Here is a 19,918-nt window from a genome sequence, read left to right on the forward strand (position 1 = left end):
TATATAAACACATATATATATAAACATATATATATATATATATATATATATATATAAACATACATATATGTCTAGATGCACATGAATCTACCTTAAATACATTAAACACATCAACTACATTTAATATATATATATATATGTACAAGCATTTATTTATTTATATATTTATTTATTTATTTATCTTACTTGTTGTGTAATAAGAAGAGAAACGTCTTCATTGGAGTGTACGGGTTTGAGCGCCTCAATAATTTTTTCAAGGACATTTCCTGTTTGATTTATTATTATTTTTTCAGGGGCAAATAACAGCAAAACAACTAAACGCCTCAAATGCAACACTTTTATCGATATGTCGCGGCCCCGAGAAGCAAATACCTATTAAACAAACAAACAAACAGCAGCAGCAGCAGCAGCAGCAAAAGCAGCAGCAGCAGTATAGTGGAAATAATACTGATACAAAGCCCTAAGTGCAGCATATAAAAATATGTTATATATGTACACTCAAGAATATATATATATATATATATATACATAAATATATATCTATATATATCTGCATATCTTTATAACTCTATTAGGGTTTAGGGTTTAGGGTTTAGGGTTTACGCCTGCGTTTGGGGGGGGAAGCAGCACATCTAGTTTGGGTGTATCCCCAACTAAGGCGCATGCAAGGGCCTCTCCAAGGGCTCTTATTGTTCTTCGATCGCAAGACAGCAGCAGCGGCTGCTGCAGCTCATCTAGCAGCAAACGCCGCAGCGATGCTGCTGCTGCTGCTGCTGCTGCTGCAGGAAACAGCCGCAGCGGGAACGACTGTAATAGAGACAGCAGCAAAAACCGATACAAAAAACCCTAAACACAAACACACACACACACAAAACACCCCAAACCCTAAACCCTAAACCCTAAACCCTAAACCCTAACAAAACCGTAAGCTGCAGGCAAGTCCTAATCCCTTAACTCTAGACCATCAACCGTAAACGGGGTAAATCACAAACCCTAAAATCCAAACCCTAAACCCTAAACCCTAAACCCTAAACCCTAAATATACCTGAGGGCCTGAGCTGCCCATCGCATGCGCAATACTCCCTTGCAATTCTTCTGTGAGGGTTTGCAAGAATAACATCGTTAGGGGGCTTCTCCTGTTTAGCTGCTTCAGCTGCAACCAAACCACAAACCCTAAACCCTAAACCCTAAACCCTAAACCCTAGGATAGCCCAATAATGTCCCACAGAAGCCACAAAAATACGCGTGAGGGTTTAGGAGTGCCTCCCTGTGTTACTACCAAGTAGGGTAGATTAGGGTAAAGGGTATATTAGGGTTTAGGGTTTAGGGTTTGTTAGGGTTTAGGGTTTATTAGGGTTTAGGGTTTTTTCGCACATCTGCACACTGCATGAGGAGCGCTGCAAGCCCAAAAACCGCAACAACATCAGCAGGGGTTGTTGATGAGGAGACAGAAGAAGAGATAGCTAAGTGCTTCGTTCTTCTTAAAGCTTCTTTGTTTGCTTCATGTATACAACTGGGAGCAGCTAATGAAGGCGGCTGCAGCAACGCAAGCCGCCGCTGCAGCTCCTGCAGCAACCACGCGCTCTCCTTCCTGCTGCTGCTGCTGCTGCTGCTACTGCTGCTGTCGGTCTCAAACACTTCCCCTGCTGCTGCTGTTGCTGTTGCTGCTGCAGCATCGCCCGCTCTCAAGTACCCGTGCTTCCCTCCCGCAGCCACACCAACAGCAGCAGGAGCCCCCGCAGCAAGAGCAGCAGGAGTATCCGCAGCAGCAGCAGCAGCAGCAGCAGCAGAAGGAACAGCAAGTGCTTGATTAACGACATCAACAGGAGGAGGCAAAGGAGGAGAGCTATCAAACCCGTTAGGGTTTGCTGCTGCACCCGCTCGATGGGTAAAAGAACCAAAGGCAACAAAACAACATAAACGAAACAGTTCGTGCATATCCCGCCGCACCTGCGCATACACCCCAAATATGCACACCTGCATATACAGCTCAAATATACACATCTTTACATACAACCCAAACCCGCAGAGCTGTACATACACCCTAAACCCTCACAAGCTCTTTGTGTGTGTGCAGAACAGGTTTTAGCCTGAATAGGGGTAAATAACGTTTAGGGTTTGTTGTTGTTAGGGTTTAGGGTTTAGGGTTTAAGGTACCCGTTTGCAAGCTAAGAAGTGCTCTTTTGCAGGTTTTGTTCTGTCTAAAGCGAAGATAACAGCAAAAACCCAAAGCACAGACAGCGGCTGGCGAGGAGAAGAGACAGACAGAGACGTTACACGCCCCAGCAGCTTCCATACAACCTCCACCTCACTCTCCGTGTTGCTGCTGCTGCTGCTGCTGCTGCTGCTGTTGATGTTGGTGCTGGTGCTGCTGTTGTTGTTGATGTCGGTGTTGGTGTCGAAGGTGGCGCCTCCTGCGTCGAGGCTCGCCGCTGCTGCAGCTGCTGCGGCAGCTGCTGCTAGGGGTGATTGCTGCTGCTGCAGTAGCAGCAGCTGCTGCTGCTGCTGCTGCATGCGGCAGGCGGAAGTGCATAGACAACAGAAACGAACGAAAGGTGGAGGATATGCAGAAATAATCAAAGTGTAAATAAAATGATATATAATGCTCTCGCGGGGGTTATGTGCTTCTGCTAGACCTGCCTGCTGCAGCAGCTTCTCCATGCTGTCGCGACCTGCTGCTGCTGCTGCTGCTGCTACTGCTGCTGCTGCTGCTTTAGCTGCCGACGCGTCTGCTGCTGCTGTTCCTGCTCCTCCTGAAACAACAGCAGCATTCACCCCTCCTGCTGCCCGCTCTGAAGCGTGCCCCCCATCTGCTGCTGCTGCTGCTGCTGCTGCTGCTGCTGCTGTTGCTGTTTCCTCAGCAGCAGCCAGAGGCGAGAGATGCAGCAAACAAGATGAGGGGGAGACAGAAGCAGAGGCAACACCGCCTAACCCTAAACCCTTGGAAGCGTCTTGCAGTAAACCCAAAAGAGGACCCAGTAAGGACCTGCATCACAAACCCTAAACCCTAAACCCTAAACCCTATATACTAAACCCTAAACCCTGAAGGTGAACCAAAACACTATGTCTAAACCCTAAACCCTAGCCGAAGGCTAGAAGCCGGCGCGAGTATTGCAAGAAGCTGCTGCTGCAGCACCACAACAAGATGGAGCACGCAGTAGCGATTAGGGTTTAGGGTTTAGGGTTTAGGGTTTAGGGTTTACTGGAGCCTCGCGCGACGCGAGAGACGCAGCAGCAGCAGCAAACTTCTTAAATTTTCGCCGCTGCTGCAGAGACCGCCGCTCCAAATGGAGACACAACTGGCAGCGAATCTCCGGGGAAAGCTGCGCGCAACCGCAAACCCTAAACCCTAAACCCTAAACCCTAAACCCTAAACCCTAAACCCTGAGCTTTAAACCCTCGAGGGAATGTGGAGTCACGCAATCAGCTCAAAGGCTAGAAGCTGCGGTTTGCAGGGTACAACACTCAAGGTGAACAGAATAGGGTTTACGCGATCAAGGGTTTAGGGTTTAGGGTTTGTGCCTGAGGGTGTAGAGGGCAGAGCGTGCGTCCTCTGGTGTAGGGTTTGAAGCTCAATGCCTAGTGATTTAGGGTTTAGGGTTTGTGAGTCTAATGGAGTTGTACGGTTCACGACTGAGGGTTTATGAGAGATTAAGAATAATGAAGGTTTAGGGTTTGTGAGAGTTTAAGGTTAATGAGGGTTTAGGGTTTATGAGGGTTTAGGGTTTATGAGGGTTTAGGTTTATGAGGGTTTAGGGTTTATAGGGGTTTAGGGTTTATGAGGGTTTAGTGTTTATAGGGGTTTAGGGTTTATGAGGGTTTAGGGTTTATAGGGGTTTAGGGTTTATGAGGGTCTAGGGTTTATAGGGGTTTAGGGTTTATGAGGGTCTAGGGTTTATAGGGGTTTAGGGTTTATGAGGGTCTAGGGTTCACCTAGCAAACAGCCGGTCTAGAATTTGGGTTAGCAGCGAAAGGGCTGCCTCATCTGCATGCGACAAGTGGATGCCTGTGCAGTCGCTGAGTTGCTGCTGCTGCTGCTGGTTGCTGCAGCCAGCAGCAGCAGCAGCACCTGCTGCTGCTGCTGCATTGTCTAGAGGCTCTACAGTATCATACAGAAAAACCTCAGCAGCAGGCCAGGCAGCAGCAACGTCTCCGCTGCTGCTGCTGCTGCTGCTGCCATATGGAACTCTATCTGCATTCTGCTGCTCCTGCTGCTGCTGCTGCTGCTGCAGGGGAGGCAGCACAAGGTTTGCTGCTGCTACACAAGCTGAGAGCATCATGTGTACAGCAGCAGCAATTGCGGGCAGCCGCTGCTGCAGCTTCTGCTGCAGCGCCTCCTCTTCACTAACAGCAGCAGAATGCCACGAGAATAAATCTAAAAAAGGCGTCAACCCCCCTGAACAAAACAATAAACCCTAAACCCTAAACCCTAGAGAGTGCACACGCAGCCAATGCCCTGCAGCTTCAGACTTAGATATACACCCTAAACCCTAAACCCTAAACCCTAAACGCTGCGCCCTCAGGTTGTTACCTCTAGGCGGCGAGACCGTGACAGGTCCCCAAGGGTTTGCACTTTAGGGTTTAGGGTTTAGGGTTTAGGGTTTAGGGTTTAGCCTCTCACCTGTCTCTGCAGCCGACTCTTTAGCCAATTCACTCTTTGAAACAGAGTCCAAGGAGAAATTTAAAACGCCGAGAATACCCCGCAAATAAGGCAGCAGCATTCGCGAACTCAAACTGCTGCTGCTGCTGCTGCTGCTGTTGCTGCTGCTGCAGCAACTGTTGCTGCTGCGATATGACGGTTTCGCACTGCGGGCGACGGCGGCGCGCAGCAGCAAACGGCAGAAGAAATCCAAGAGAACCACAGAAACTGGCTGCAGCTGAGCAGCAGGAAGGTGCCTGTACACCCCAGCAGCAGCAGCCGCATCAGCAGCAGAAAGAACAGCAGCAGTAGTAACAGCACCAAAATCAGGAGCAGCAGCAGCAACAGCGAGACGAAATGCAGCAGCAGTAACAGCAGCAGAGTCCAGTGCAGCAGCAGCAATAACGAGAAGAAGAACAGCAACAGCATACTCCAGTCTAGGGTTTAGGGTTTATTTAGGGTTTAGGACGGTTTAGGGTTTAGGCTCACTGCAGCAGAAAGAGGGAGAGTTGCGTTGCCTCGTCGACTGCTGCATCTCGTGCAGCAGCAGCAGCTGCTGCTGCTGCTGTTGCTGCTGGACCATCAATCCGCATGGCCAGCAGAAGCCCCCGCAGCAAACCCTGAAAGTCCTCGCTAAGGGGCGTCAGACGCTGCAGCTGCAGCAGCAACAGCAAACAGCAGCAGCAAACAGGAAGCAGCAGCAAAGCACAGCATGATTCTACTAAGCGAAACCCAACAGCAGCGTCTACATCATCATCAGCAGCAGCGGCTGTTGTTGCAGCTACTGCTGCAGCTGTTGCTGTATTAGCAGCGTGCATCCCCCCGTTGCTCACCAGTGCGAAACCCTAAACCCTAAACCCTAAATCCTAAACCCTAAACCCTAAACCCTTAACCCCAAAACCGCGTAACCGCTCACTTTGGCTTTCATCTGCTGCACGCCCAAGGCAAACAGAGGAAAATGCTGCTGCTGCTGCTGCTGCTGCAGTGCTGCAGATTCAGATGCTTCAGCGGCAGCAGGTGCTGCAGGTTGCGCAGGATCAGCGGATGCAGCAGCAGCTGCTGCTGCCCCCGAAGGCGACGGCGGCTGCTGCGGCAGCTGCTGCTCCAGTAGCTGCTGCAGCTCCTTGCTGCTGCTGTCAAGAATGAATTTGCTGGCAGGAGAGAAGCCCGCAGCAGCCTGGCTGGAGTGTACGATGACGACACGAAGTAGCTGCAGCAGCTGTGACTGCAGCAGCAGCAGCAGGAAGCACAGCGGCAGCAGCAGTCAATATCGTTCTACCTACCTCTCTAAATATCACTGCTTGCTGCAGCCGTATTGCTGCAGCAACGCGGCACACCCGGCGGCTAAACCCTAAACCCTAAACCCTAAACCCTAAACCCTAGACCCTCACCTGCGCAGCGTAGTCTATTTGCACTGCAGCAATAAGCCTGTCTACAAGTGCATACGAGAGGAGGCAGCAGACTTCCCTCGCTCTTGCTGCTGGCTGCAGCGAGGAGACAAACGAAGCCAGCAGCTCGCAAGCCTTTCCATGAAGAGCAGCAAACCTGCTGCAAGGTGCTGCTGCTGCTGCTGCTGCTGCTGCTGCTGCTTGTGCTGCTCCTGATACAGGTGAGGGTGTGCATGTCGCAGGGAAGGACGCCGGATACTCCGCTAGTGAAGCCACACCATAGGCCCCTGTGGCTGCTGCTGCTGCTGCTGTTCCTGCTGCTGCAGCTCCTGCTGCTGCTGCTGCTGCTGAGGGAGGCAGACGGAAGCAAATGAAGCGCAGCAGCACTACACAAAACAAATCGACATAGTCAACAACAGAGAAGTCGCTGTACGTCCACGCCTGCCAATCTGCTGCTGCTGCTGCTGCTGGGGTGTTTGCTGCTGCTGCTGCTGCAGTCGTCCAGCGCCCAGGCGATTGCCCTGCATAAAGCCTCATACAACCGTAAACCCTAAACCCTAAACCCTAGTGGGCCCTAAAACCCTAGGGTTTAGGGTTTAGGCCAATCCTAAACCCTAGGTCGTACAGAAGAGCAGCCGCGCCTCCTCCATCTGTTGACGGTCAGGGTTTAGGGTTTAGGGTTTTGAAATCACAAGGGCGTAGGGTTTTTCAGTTAAGTGCTACGGGCTTAAGGCTGGCAAAAGACTAGGGTTTAGGGTTTAGGGTTTAGGGTTTATGCACCTCTTGCTGCGTTTGCTGCTGCCCACGAGTGCGCCTGCACAGCGTTTGACTGCAGCAGATTCTCGCTAACATAAAAACACTGCATGCGCTCCTGCAGCAGCTGCCCCTCAAACAGCAGCAGCAGCTGCAGCAGCTCTAACCCGCGATATGCTGCAGCAGTTGCATCCATCGCAGCAGCGGCAGCAGCTTCCTCCGCCAGCTGCTGTTGCAGCTGCTGCTGGAGCACCCCCTCCAGCTGCTCCTCATCTACAGGCACCTGCCCCTGATGCTGCTGCTGCTGCTGCTGCAGCGGTGGAGGTGCACTCAATATGCAGTCAAACACTGGCAGCAGCAGCTGTGGGGCGTTATCTAACGCCAGACGCACAAATACGCGGGCAGCGTACCTGTGCAGACACCCCAAAGAACAGCAGCAGCAGCAGCAACAGCAGCAGCAGCAACAGGCTTTTCATACACTTCAAGGCTCTGGGAAGCCTCACCACACCTCAAAAGGCTAGATGCTCAACAGGCAGCAGCAGCAGCAACAGCAACAACAGCCGCAGCAGCTGCTGCTGCAACAAGCGCACAAGGAGCCCAGGAGCAATTATAGTGCATGCACGCAAGCAGGAGCAGCAGCAACAGCAGCAGCAGCAGCAGCAGCAGCAAGCGCACCTGACGTCTGGAAAGGGGTCTCCAAGTGCTGCTACTAGATGCAGCACAGCATTAGGCAGCAGCAAACCGAGGGGTCTGTACACCTGAAGCCTGGCATGCCGCCAGAAGGCGCTGCACCTCCAGATGCTCTCCGCTTTGCTGCTGCTGCTGCTGCTGCAGCTGCTGCTGCTGCCTTGAAGACCGGCGAGGATAACTGATTCCAGCACTGCCTGCGAGAGGAAACAGAAGATAGCAGCGGCTTGCTGCTGCTGCTGCTGCTCCTGCTCTTGCTGCTGCTCTTGCTCTCTTCCTAGGGTGAGCAGCAGTAACAGCAGCAGCAAAAGAAGTTGCAACAACAGCAGCATCAAAAACAGCAAACGCACCGGCCTTTCAGGGGCGCAAGCATCATTTAGCTGCAGCAGCAGATCCACTATAAGCCCTTCTTCCTTGCTGCTGTTGCAGCTGCTGCTGCTGCTGCTGCTGCCTAGGCAATCCCAAAGCGTCGTTGCCACGCGCTGCAGCAGCAACACAAATAGCAGCAGCAACACACAGCTGCAGCAGAGCCCAATGAGGAAACAGCAGCAGCAGCAGCAGAGACAGCAGCAGCAACCGAGCAGCAACTGCAGCAGCAGGACAGCTGAGGTGTACAGGCAGCTCTCAACAGACCAGGCACTCGTCGGTAGCGCAAATGAGACGTCTTCTGCTGCTGCTGTTGTTGCTGCTGCTGTTGCTGCTGTTGGCCCTGCTGCTGCTGCTGCTCTTCAATATGGAGATGTATGTTTGTGCTGCTCTGCAGCAAACTGAAAACCGAGGGGACGTTGCGCAGTCTAGCAGTGCTAGCAGCCACGGTGGGAGGCTGCTGCTGCTGCTGCTGTTGCTGCTGCTGCTGCTGCTGAGTACTTCCTCTTCAATAAAACACTGCAACTCCACAAGCGGCGCCTGCGTCCTCACCAAACAAGAGACATTAGCCCTGCCTAAACCCTAAACCCTAAACCCTAAACCCTCAGTCTCAGCGTGCCTCATCAACCCAACCTCTAAAGTGAAGCAACTCCAGGCAGCAGCAACAGCAGCAGCAGCAGCAGCAGACCAGCACGGAGAAGAGTGTGTCTAGTGCCGGTGTTGCTGCTTCCTCCATCGCCAGCAGCTGCAAGAGAAGGGTCTCCACGTGGGCTAGAAAGCTGCTGATTGCATGCAGCAGCTGCTGCAGCTGCAGCAGCAACTGCTGCAACGACGGCTGCATCGCATCCTGACTCCCTGAAAGCTCGGAGGAAGCAGCAACAGCAGCAGCAGCAGCAGCACTGAACGCTGCTGCTGCAGCTGTTCCTTCAGCTGCAGCTACAGAGGTATTGTCTTGTGCAGCATTAGCTGCTGTATCATCCTGCAGCGGAGCAGCATCTGCAGCAGCAGTTGCTGCTGCTGCTGCTGTTGCTGCTTCTTCACTGAGCGTTGTGTGGGGCGCAGCAGCAGCAAGACTCTGCAGCAGCAGCAGCAGCTCCTTGTTGCACCTCAAGGCCCGCAGACGCCGGAGACAGCCGACCGCTTGCTGCAGCAGCGGCCGCACGAGAGGCAGCTGCTGCAGCGTAGGCGCAATCGTGCAGCACCCCTCTGCAGCAGCAGCAGCAGCAGCAGAAGCAGCAGCAAGCAGTGTCAGCAGTGCTGTGTCGTCGCTGTGGCACGAAAGGTCGCTTGCTGAAAATGCGTTTAGGGTTTAGGGTTTAGGGTTTAGGGTTTTATGCCTCACCAAGAACAAGGGTTAGCAGCTGAGCAAACCCATGCAGTGTCTGTACACCGCAGATTGCTGCTGCGTCTGCTGCACCACTAGCAGCAGCAGCAGCAGCAAGAGGCGCAACAATACGGTCCGCAAACAGCGCAGCCAGCTGCAAGACCTCTTGTGCTGCTGCTGCTGCTGCTGCTGCTGCCTCATGCTTTCCTGCGTCTCCTGGAAGCCCTCCAGCAAGACCTCCTCCACCAAGTTGCTGCTGCTGCTGCTGCGCCTCCTGCTCGTGTGGCAGCAGGTGTTGCTGCAGCAAGAGCTGCTGTTGCTGCAGCTGGAGCTCGTGCTGCAGCAGCTGCTGCTGGACCGACAGCTGCTGCTGCTGCTGCTGCTGCAGCTGCTGCAGCAGCACGAGACGAAGTCTCTCCGCTAATGCACTCCAAACCATGTCTGGGGGCGTCAGGCGTAAATGAAAGACGTGCTGCGCCTCCTGTAGACAAGCTGAGCCCCACTCAGGGTTGCTGCACTCCCTGCAGCAGCAGCAGCAGCAGCAAAAAAAGCAGCACCGAATCAGCAGCAGCAGCAGCACCCGCATCAGCAGCTGTGCAGATATTGCAGCACGGGTGGCAGCAGCAGCAGCAGCAGCACCCGCAGAAGCATCAGCAGCAGTCGCATCAGCAGCAAAAGCCCCTGCCTCAGCAGCAGCAGCAGCAGCAGCAGCAGCAGCAGCAGCAGTACCTGTGCAGATACTGCAGCACGGGGGCTGAGAGGTGGGGCATAAGCTGTTCTGCTGCTCCCTCAAATTCATCATCACCAATGAAGACGAACAGAGCCTTCAGCGGCAGCAAAGCAGCAGCACGTGTAGCGGGAAGAGGCAGCAAAGAAGAAGTAATAGAGCGCAGCAAATAGGGCTTCGCCTGACTCACACAAACCCTAAACCCTAAACCCTAAACCCTAAACCCTCAGTCCTAAACCCTAAACCCTAAACCCTCAACCCTAAACCCTAGGGCAGAAGGAATATAGACCTCCAGATGGATATCTAAGCAGCAAGAGCAGCAGCACCTCCAGCAGCAGCAGCAGCAGCAGCACCTACATGAAGGCCGAAATCAGCAGCAGCAGCATCATCCGCACTCCTTTCTGTTTGTGCTGTTAGCCAGCGCACAGCCCTTCGAGTTAAAGACCAGTCTTGCTGCGGCAGCAGCCGCCACACAGCCGATACAAGCCGCACCTACGCGCAAACCCTAAACCCTAAACCCTAAACCCTAAGCCCTAATAGACCCTAATAAGATCTAATATGCTCTAAACCCTCAGGATTAAACAAGAAACAACAAACGAGGAACAATCACCGAGAGATTATAAACCATCTAATCATATCTACGCAATAAACGCTAAACCCTAAACCCTAAACCCTCAACAGTAAACCCTAATAAACCCTAAATCCTAAACCCTAAACCCTAAGCGCCCCCCAAAACCGTCAGCAGAACAAAGCAGCAACAGTCATCTTCAATAAACCAGCAACAACAACAACAGCAGCAGCAGCAGCAGCAGCAGCTACGACAGCAGCAGCAACACAACCATCACCACCAGTACTGCAACTATTAGCAGCTGGATCAGCAGCAACGGGAGAAGCAGCCGCAGCAGCAGCAGCAGCAGCAGGAGTAGCTTCACCGTTTCTGTGTCAGTAAGGATAGAGTTGCTGAGCGGCAGTTGCTGCAGCAGCAAATCTAAGACCTCCCTTGCAACGAGACGATTTGTGTCTCCTAAGGCTGCCTCCAGTGCACCAACTACCAAACGGGGACGGTCAGGCAGCAGCAAAGCAACCTGTCTCTGAACAGCAGCAGCAGCAGCAGCAGCAGCAGCTATAAAAGCAGCAGCACCTTCCGCAGAAGTGCGGTGCAGCAGAAAACAGCAGACAAAACACCAACCGACAAATCGATGCCACAGTAGCAGCAGCAGCAACGACACCGCAGGTTGCTGCTGCTGCTGCAGCAGCAGCAACAGCAGCAACCAGTGCAACAGCAGCAGCAACAAACCCACTACCCCAAGCACACCCACACAGCCATCAGCACCGACATCAAACCAACAGCAACAGAAACAGCTGCAGCAACGGCTGCAGCTGCAACAGCAGCAACTAACCAAACAACAACAACAGCAACAACAACAACAGCAACAACAGCAGCAGCAACAACAGCAACAGCAACAGCAGCAGCAGCAGCAGCATTGTATGTATCATACCGGTGGCTGCTGTGCAAGAGGGGGATTGAGTAATTTTGAAATAAGGCGAAGTGCCGGGGTTCGAACGCGTGCGGCGCGAAGGAGGGAGGTCCAAAGTGCAGCAGCAAAGGGCCCCAAGCCAACAGCGTGCTGCAGCTTGTTTGCTGTTGCAGCAGCAAAGCTTGATGTTGCTGCTTTCTCCTCCTCCATGCATAGCAGCAGAGACACCACAAGCCCAGAGAGACAAGGAAGCAGCTGAGGCCCTGCAGCACAAATTAAATAAAACCCAAGTGCGAATTAAAGCTTTTAAATAAAATAATAATACGCTTATTGCTGCTGCTACTGCTGCCCATAGAGACAGACTAAGAGACACACAGAGACACAGAGACAGAGACAGAGAGACAGAGAGAGACACACAGAGACACAGAGAGACAGAGAGAGACAGACAGACACAGAGAGAGACAGAGAGAGAGAGAGAGAAAGAGAGACAGAGACAGAGACAGAGAGAGACAGAAGAAGAGAGAGAGAGGAGGTTAGAGAGAGAGAGATAGGTAGACAAAGACAGACAGAGACAGAGACAGAAGAAGAGAGAGAGAGAGAGAGAGAGAGAGAGAGAGAGAGAGAGAGAGAGAGAGAGAGAGAGAGAGAGTAAGCGAGAGATAGACAGAGAGAGAGAGAGAGAGAGAGAGAGAGAGAGAGAGAGACAGAGAGAGATAGAGACAGAGAGACAAAGGAGACAGCGCCAGCAAGCACTTAAAAATGCGTTTTCTTTCTTTCATCAGCAGCAGCAAATCAAACAAACAGCAGCAGCAGCAAATCAAACCCAAGCAGCAGCAGCAATTCAAACCCAAGCAGCAGCAGCAGGAGCAGCAGCAGCAGCAGCAGCAGGAGCAGGAGCAGGAGCAGGAGCAGGAGCAGGAGCAGGAGCAGCAGGAGCAGGAGCAGCAGCAGAAGGAGCTTGCTGCATACCTAGAGGTAAGAAGAAGCAGTTTAAAATATGTAAATAGAAGGGCTTTAGATGTGCAGCAGCATCAACAGAGAAAGGCAGCAAACTGCACGACCATAGAGACAAATCTCGCGATAAACCCGAGGGCCCCAGCCTCCTCAATATAAATACAAACGCCTCCAGCGCAAGTGCATGTACACCCGAAGGAAGCTGTGGGTTCAAACACTGCAGCAAATCAAACGCAAACACAAACAGCAGCAGCAGCAGCAGCAACAGCAGCAGGAGTTGCAGTAGTAGTAGTAGTAGTAGCAGTAGTAGAAGCAGCAAATCAAACAAACAGCAGCGCCCGCAGCGGCAAATCAAACACAAACAGCAGCAGCAGTAGTAGCAGTAGTAGCAGCAGCAGCAGCAAATCAAGCACCAACAGCAGCAAACCATAAAATGCAATAAAGCAACAGCAGCAAGAACAAAACAAGCAGCAGCAAACACACCAGCAGCAGCATCAGCAGCAAACGAAAGAAGCAGCAGCAGCAACAACAGCAACAGCAGCAGCAGCAACAGCAGCAGCAGCAGCATCAGCAGCAGCAGCAGCAGGTGTACTTGCGCTAGGCGTTTGGAGACAGTGAGCCTGTGGGGTATAAATCGAAGAGAAGGAGACAGAGGGCGCTTCAGCACCTGAAAAGATAAAAATAATAAAAAGATAAAAATAATAAAAAGATAAAAATAATAAAGAGTTAAAAAATAATAAAAAGAGTTAAAAATAATAAAGCGATTAAAATAATAAAAAGAGACTAAAATAATAAAGAGACAGAAATAATAAAAAGATGCAGGAGGAGACGAAAATAATAAAAAAATAATAAAAGACAAAAATAATAAAGAGACAGAGAAAAACAGAGACAGAGACAGAGAGAGAGAGATAGAGAGAGACAGAGACAGAGACAGAGACAGAGACAGAGACAGAGAGAGAGAGAGACAGAGACAGAGACAGAGAGAGACAGAGACAGAGACAGAGAGAGAGAGAGATAGAGAGAGACAGAGACAGAGACAGAAAGAGACAGAGACAGAGACAGAGAGAAAGAGAGAGAAGACAGAGACAACGAAAAGACAGAGACAAGAAGAAAAAGCATAAGGAAGCGGCAACAGAGGATGCAAACAAGGGTTTAGGGTTTAGGGTTTAGACCTTAGACATATGTTTCGGCTTATTGTTGAGGGTTTAGGATCTTTTCAATAACCCTAAACCCTAAACCCCAACGCTTAAAGTTTACGGTTAAGACTTTACTGTTGATTGTTTATTGCTGATTGTTGATTGTGTAGGGTTTACTGTTTGTTTATTTATAAGGTCTAGGGTTTAGGGTTTAGGGTCCAGGGTTCACAATTGTTAAGGGTTTAGGGTTATTAAGGGTTTAGGGTTTAGGGTTATTAAGGGTTTAGGTTTATTAAGGGTTTAGGGTTATTAAGGGTTTAGGTTTATTAAGGGTTTAGGGTTTAGGGTTATTAGGAGTAATAAAGGGTTATAAAGGGTTATTAAGGGTTATAAAGGGTTATTAAAGGTTATAAAGGGTTATAAAGGGTTACTAAGGGTTTTTAAGGGCTATTAAGGGTTATTAAGGCTTTAGGGTTTAGGGTTTAGGGTTTAGGGTTTGCCTTGATGAGGCGCTGCAGACAGCTTCCTAGGTCAGCCCATTCTTTTGCTCTGTCGAAGGCAGACAACACCGACAAAACGTCCAGCGAGAATCTTTTTACTTCTGCTGAAACAAACAAACAAACAAATGATTTTATTTAATTTAATTAATTTGTTTTATTTTATTTTATTTTATTTTATTTTATTTTATTTTATTTTATTTTATTTTATTTAATTAATTTTTTGTTTTGATTCGATTTGGTTTAATTTTGTTTTATTTTATCTTATTTAATTAATTTGTTTGATTTAATATTATTTGATTTGGTTTAGTCTAATTTAACTTGACTTAATTCAATCTAATTTTATTTTATTTTGATTTGATTTAATTTAATTTAATTTAATTTAATTTAGCTGAAAGGATGTTGAGGAGATTAAAAGAAATAAAAAAGAATTAAAGAAGAGATAAAAGAATATCAAAAGAAATTAAAAAAAATATTAAAATATTTTTAGGTATTAAAATTAAAATTAATAAAAAATAAAACAGATAAACATAAACTAGACTGAAAATAAAACAAATTAAAACAAATTAATTAAAGAGATTAAAAGAAGTTAATTAAATAGATTAATTAAAGAGATTAAAAGAATTTAATTAAATAGATTAATTAAAGAGATTAATTAAATATATTAAAAGAGATTAACTAAATAGATTAATTAAAGAGATTAATTAAATAGATTAAAACAAATTAATTAAAGAGATTAATTAAATATATTAAAAGAGATTAGTTAAAGAGATTAATTAAATAGATTAAGTAAAGAGATTAATTAAATATATTAAAAGAGATTAATTAAAGAAATTAATTAAAGAGATAAAAATTAATTAAAAGAAATAAAAAAGAATAAAAGACAATAGAAAGAGACAGAAGGAGACAAACAGGAGACAAAGGATTATTAATAAATAAATAAATAAATAAATAATTAAGTTTAAAAATAAATTAATTAATTAAAAAGATTAAAGGAAGTAAAGAGACAATAAACAAATAAACAAACAAAAACAAAAACAAATAAACAAAAAATAAAAATAAAAGAAGATCAAAAGAAATAAAAAAGCAAATAGAGATAGAGACAGACAGAGACAGACAGAGAAAATAATAAAATAAATATATTTAATAATAAAACTACAATAAGGAGACAGACAGACAAATAAATAAAAAGAAAGACAGAGAGAGAGAGAGACAAACAGAGACAGAAATAAAGAGACAGAGAGACAGAAAGATAGAAAGAAAAATAAAGAGACAGAGACAGAAAGAGAGAGAGAGAGAGAGACAGAGAGAGGGACAGACAGAGAGAGAGAGACAGAGAGAGAGAGAGACAGACAGAGAGAGACAGAGAGAGAGAGAGAGAGACACAGAGAGAGACAGAGAGAGAGACAGAGAGAGAGAGAGACAGAGAGACAGAGACAGAGAGAGAGAAGTAGAGAGAGATATCTAGATGAAGAGAGAGAGAGACAGAAACAGAGGTAAGCATACAGAGAGACAGATAAAGAAAAAAAGATAGAGAGGCAAAGCTATTTATAAAGATAAAGCCGCATGCATTGAAGGAGACAGAGACAAAACAAGAAGGAAGCAGAGAAATAAAAAAAAAACAGCGAGGCGAAGAGACAGCAAACAGCAGCACAAAAGAGAGATTCAGAGACAGCAGCAGCAGATAAAAGAAGCAGCAACTTTGCCTTCAATGCCGATGGTCTAGGGTTAAGGGTTTAGGGTTTAGGGTTTAGGGTTTAGGGTTTTGAGTGCCTACCATCTTCGCCCCCCCCTGAAACCGCCAGCGGAGCCAACATACTCCCTGGGGTGTACAGACACGGTAGCTGCTGCTGTTCGTGCTGTTGCTGCTGCTGTTGCTGCTGCCTCTGCTTGTGTTGCTGCTTGGTTTGCTGCTGCTGCTGATGTCTAACGAGGCGGTCTCGTGCAGCAGTTGCTGCTGCTGCCGTTGCTGCCGCTGTTGCCCCTGCTGTTGCTGCTGTTGCCTCGGCTCATGCAGCTTCTACGACAGCAGCTGCATCGGTTTGCTGCTGTTGCTGCTGCTGCTGCTGGGAGAACCGTGCAGTTTGCTGCAGTCAACTGCCCGCAGCAGCAGCAGCAGCAGCAGCAGCAGCAGGTGTCTTCGTCAGCTGCTTGTATTCTCACGCTGCTCCTCCTGTTCGTCCATTAACTGTGGCAGCAGCTGCTGCTGCTGCTGGTGCTGAGCTGTGCTGCTGCAGCAGTAGCAGCACTACAAGCAGCAGCAGCAGCAGCAGCAGCAGCAGCAGGATGTCTATGTCGTTGACCCTTACTGTCTATAGACTGCTGCAACTGCAGCAAGACATTCTTGCTGCTCTAGCAAACTGTTTCTTTACTTGCTGTTGCTGCTGCTCTCTCAGGGGCCCTAGGGCCCTCATCAACCTAAGGGGCCTCCTTGGGCTCTGGACCGCTGCTGCTGCTGCTGCTGCTGCTGCTGCTATGCATTGCTGCTACTGCTGCTGCAGTGTTTCTTGTCCTTTATAATTATTGTTTTCTGTTTATTGTCTGGTTAAGTTAATCTTTTATAACAGTGGGCGGTTGGTTCAGCAGCTACAGCGTAGCTGTTTGCTGTTGTTTCAGAGACTGCTGCTGCTGCTGCTGCTGCTGCTGCAACGATCTGTACCACACAGCAGCAGCAGCAGCAGCAGCACTGTTTCTAAAGCAGCAGCGTCACTGTTTTATGTTGTGTTTAGCTTCTAACTACCCCGGCGGCCTCTCGATTCTAAGCAGCAGCAGCAGCAGCAGCACACAGCAGCAGCAGCAGCAGCAGCAGCAAGAGCTGCGTCGCCATGGCGGGCGATGGCGCAACATGTGCAGCTGCTCCAGCAGCAGCAGCGGATGATGCAGCAGCAAGCTCTTCAGCTGAGGAGGCTGCGGGCTCCCCACCGGCAGCAGCAGCAGCAGCGGGAGCACCTGCAGCAGCAACATCAGAAGCAGCAGCAGCAGCAGAGTTCTCCGCTTCTTCTGGTGATGAACTTGCTGTAGATCTGCATGCAAGGGAGACGGGAGACTGCTTGGAGTGTCGTCAGCATCTGCTGTCCGTCTTAGCTGCTGTAGTTAAAGCTCTCGGACCCAACAGGCGCCCCTCTGCTGCTGCTGCAGCAGCTGCTGCTGCTGCTGCTGCAGCAGATCGCGAAGCTGCTGCAGCAGATGAAGCAGCAGAGGCTGCAGAACGAGAAGCAGAAGCAGCAGCAATAGAGGCAGAAAGACTCCGAGGGAAGGAGGGTGCAGCAGCAACAGCAGCAGCAGCAGCTGCTGCTGCTGCCGCGGAGGCAGCAGAGAAAGCAGAAGCAAGTGCAGCAGCAGCAGCAGAAGCAGCAGCAGCAGCAGAGACAGTTGAAGCAGATCATATGGATGGGTTTGTCTCCGTGTCTCTAGAGGAGCTGCAGCTGCTAGCAGAATCAGCAGGAGACCCGACTCAAGCAGCAGCATTGCTGCAGCACAATGCAGCAGAGTTGCTGCTGCTGCTGCTGCAGCAGTGGGTGCTGCCAGGCTTGGAGAGCCTTTCCGCTGCTGCTTCTCAGCAGCAACAGCAGCAACAACAGCAGCAGCAAGGCCAGCCTGCTGCTGTTGTTGCTGTCGCACGAAGGCTGCAACGAGTTAGCAGAACGGCAGGTGTATCTGCAGCAACAATAACAGAGCTGCTGCTGACAGCAGCAGCAAATCTGGTTTCTTTCACCCCAAGTGCAGAGGACTTCAAGCGAGAAGCAACAGTTGCTTCTGCTGCTGCTGCTGCACTTGCTGCGTCTCTCCCTCTTGCTGCTGATGTATTTGCTGCTGCTGTGCTCAGCTGTACGCATGCAGGAGCCTTGAAGGAAGCGTTTAGGGGTTTATCTGCTACTCTAAGCTTGCGGCAGCAGGAGCAGCAGCAGCAGCAGCAGGATCCTGAGCAGCAGCAACAGCAGCAGCAGCAGCCGCAGTACACGCTGCAGCAGCAGCTGCAAGGAGCAAGGGACAGGCGGCTGCTGCTGCTACGCACAGCCCCAACTGCAGCAGCAGCAGCAGATTTGCTGTCGCGGTGTATGTATGTGCTGCGGCAGGCTCTACATGAGCCGCTGCTGAGTGCAGCAGCACATTGCGTTGCTTTGCTGCTGGCTGCTAGCGATATGGATATGACAGCAGCAGCAAACTTTGCTGCTGCAGCAGCAAAAGCAGCAGCAAAAGCTAAGGGGGAAGTAGCAGTGCCTACCGAAGAGGAAGTACTGGGGGCGACACCTCCGCTGCTGCTGCTGCTGCGGCAGCAGCACCAGCAGCAAATGCTGCTGCTTATCACAATTGAGAGAGCAGCAGAATTGCTAAGGACCCCCTTGCTCCCATCAACTGCTGCTGCTCCTGCTGTATCCTTAGACATATCTCCTCAAGAAAGAGCAGAGAACTTCTTGCTGCAGTTGTGGCAGCAAGTGCAGCAGCAGCAGCAGCAGCTGCTGGATGAGGAGAACAGCAACACGTTGGCTTCCTTGCTGCTGCTCTGTGCTGATCTCCTTAAAGGAGACCCTGGTTTGCTGCTGCAGGGGCCCCCTAAGGGGCCCCCTAACCCTATGGGTGCTGCTGAGATGCTGATACAGATCTGCTGCTGCAGCTGCTGCTGCTGCAGCAGCGATACCGCCCTAGAAGCAGCTCTGCTGCTGCACTTTGTTTTATTCGAGAACAACGAGAACACAGGAATAAAACCTCAGGAGTTTGGAGGCATCACAACTCGCCTAGCAGCAGAGTCTCGCTGCAGCGACAGCATCGACAGCAGCAGCAGCAGCAGCAGCAGCAGCAGCAGTGCGAGCAGCGGCAGCGGAAGCAGCGATAATAACAAAATCTGCAGCAAACACACCAGCAGCCGCAAAGACAACAGCAGCGATGACGGAGGAGAGAAGAAATACAATAAACCTTCCTGCAAGAAAGAAGCAGCAGCAGCAGAACCAGCAGCAGCAGAACCAGCAGCAGCAGAACCAGCACCAGAAACCCCAGCAGCAGCAGCAGCAGCGGCAGCAGCAGCAGAACCAGCAGCCCCAGAAGCAGCACCATCAGCGTCCGGGGGCGGCACAACAACGCCAGCAGCAACCAGCAGCAGCAGCAGCAGCAGCAGCAGCAGCAGCGGCAGCAGCAGCAGCGAGGTGCAGGCATTAGCGCGGCAGGTGATGGCAGCATCTGTAGCATACTTCCGCAGTTTGCTGCAGTCTCCTGTGGGCCCCGACATCATAGAGCGCTCGCTGCTGCTGCTGCAGCAGCAACCTGAGTACAGCACTGAACCTGAAAGAGCTGCTTCGGTGCTGCTGCTGCTGCAGCACTCCAGGGAGGAGCAGCTAGAGATACACAGGCCCGAGGTACGCCGCCTCATTCGATTTCTTGAAGAGCAGCAAGAATAAGTTGCTGCTGCTGCAGTTGCTGCTGCAGTTGCTGCTGCTCTAGTTGCAGTTGCTGCTGCTACGGGAGCTGCTGCAGTTGCTGCTGGAACTGCTGCAGTTAGTGCTGCATCTTGTACCGCTGAAGGTGCTGTTGCTGGAGCAGCAGCAGCTGCTGCTGCTGCAGCTGCTGCTGCAGCTGCTGCTGCTAGCCGACGCAGCGAGGCGGAAGCCGTTATTATATTTGCAGCGCGAGGAGTGCGTGCTGAGGTGTACATGCACCCGAGAGCAGCAGCAGCAAATCGCAGAGGGGTAGTATTAGACAACAAGACAACCTTAAAGAGAAAACCCCACACATGCAGCAGCAGCAACAGCAGCAACAGCAGCAGCAGCAGGAGCAGCAGCAGCAGGAACAGGAGCAGTAGCAGCTGCAGCAGCAGAGGCAGCAACCGCAGCAGCAGCAGCAGCTGCAGCTGCTGCTGCACACTACCAGGACTTCATGCAGCACTGCGGTTTGCGTACACCCCAAGGACTCAGCAGCAATACTAGCAGCATCAGCAGCAGCAACAGCAGCAGCAAGGGCGTGAAGTGGGATGGGTT

The 19,918-nt window shown here is 50.2% G+C and overlaps 3 protein-coding genes across 3 annotated transcripts; 2 read left to right on the forward strand and 1 right to left on the reverse strand.

Annotated features, from left to right (window-relative positions):
- Positions 1–730: 730 nt before the first annotated feature.
- Positions 731–11,211, reverse strand: EAH_00031580 (dopey, N-terminal domain-containing protein, putative; the record flags this gene model as incomplete). The annotated part of the gene is made up of 20 exons (XM_013396076.1): positions 731–846; positions 1,046–1,153; positions 1,512–1,950; positions 2,158–2,986; positions 3,204–3,323; positions 3,934–4,396; positions 4,622–4,896; positions 5,129–5,295; positions 5,556–5,864; positions 6,031–6,548; positions 6,808–7,190; positions 7,456–7,744; positions 7,866–7,949; positions 8,101–8,234; positions 8,386–8,408; positions 8,522–9,039; positions 9,176–9,678; positions 9,887–10,065; positions 10,242–10,376; positions 11,200–11,211. 20 exons carry the CDS (start codon positions 11,209–11,211, stop codon positions 731–733), a joined length of 5,604 nt encoding a protein of 1,867 aa, XP_013251530.1.
- Positions 11,212–12,121: 910 nt separating this feature from the next.
- Positions 12,122–12,602, forward strand: EAH_00031590 (hypothetical protein; the record flags this gene model as incomplete). Its single annotated transcript, XM_013396077.1, has 2 exons — positions 12,122–12,337; positions 12,540–12,602. 2 exons carry the CDS (start codon positions 12,122–12,124, stop codon positions 12,600–12,602), a joined length of 279 nt encoding a protein of 92 aa, XP_013251531.1.
- A 4,172-nt stretch (positions 12,603–16,774) lies between these two features.
- Positions 16,775–19,342, forward strand: EAH_00031600 (hypothetical protein, conserved; the record flags this gene model as incomplete). The annotated part of the gene is made up of 1 exon (XM_013396078.1): positions 16,775–19,342. The coding sequence occupies one exon, from the start codon at positions 16,775–16,777 to the stop codon at positions 19,340–19,342; it is 2,568 nt and encodes an 855-aa protein (XP_013251532.1).
- Positions 19,343–19,918: the final 576 nt, after the last annotated feature.

This window comes from Eimeria acervulina, genomic scaffold, assembly GCF_000499425.1.
Source record: "Eimeria acervulina Houghton genomic scaffold, Eah_scaff299, whole genome shotgun sequence".
In the NCBI taxonomy this organism is placed as follows: Eukaryota; Apicomplexa; class Conoidasida; order Eucoccidiorida; family Eimeriidae; genus Eimeria; species Eimeria acervulina.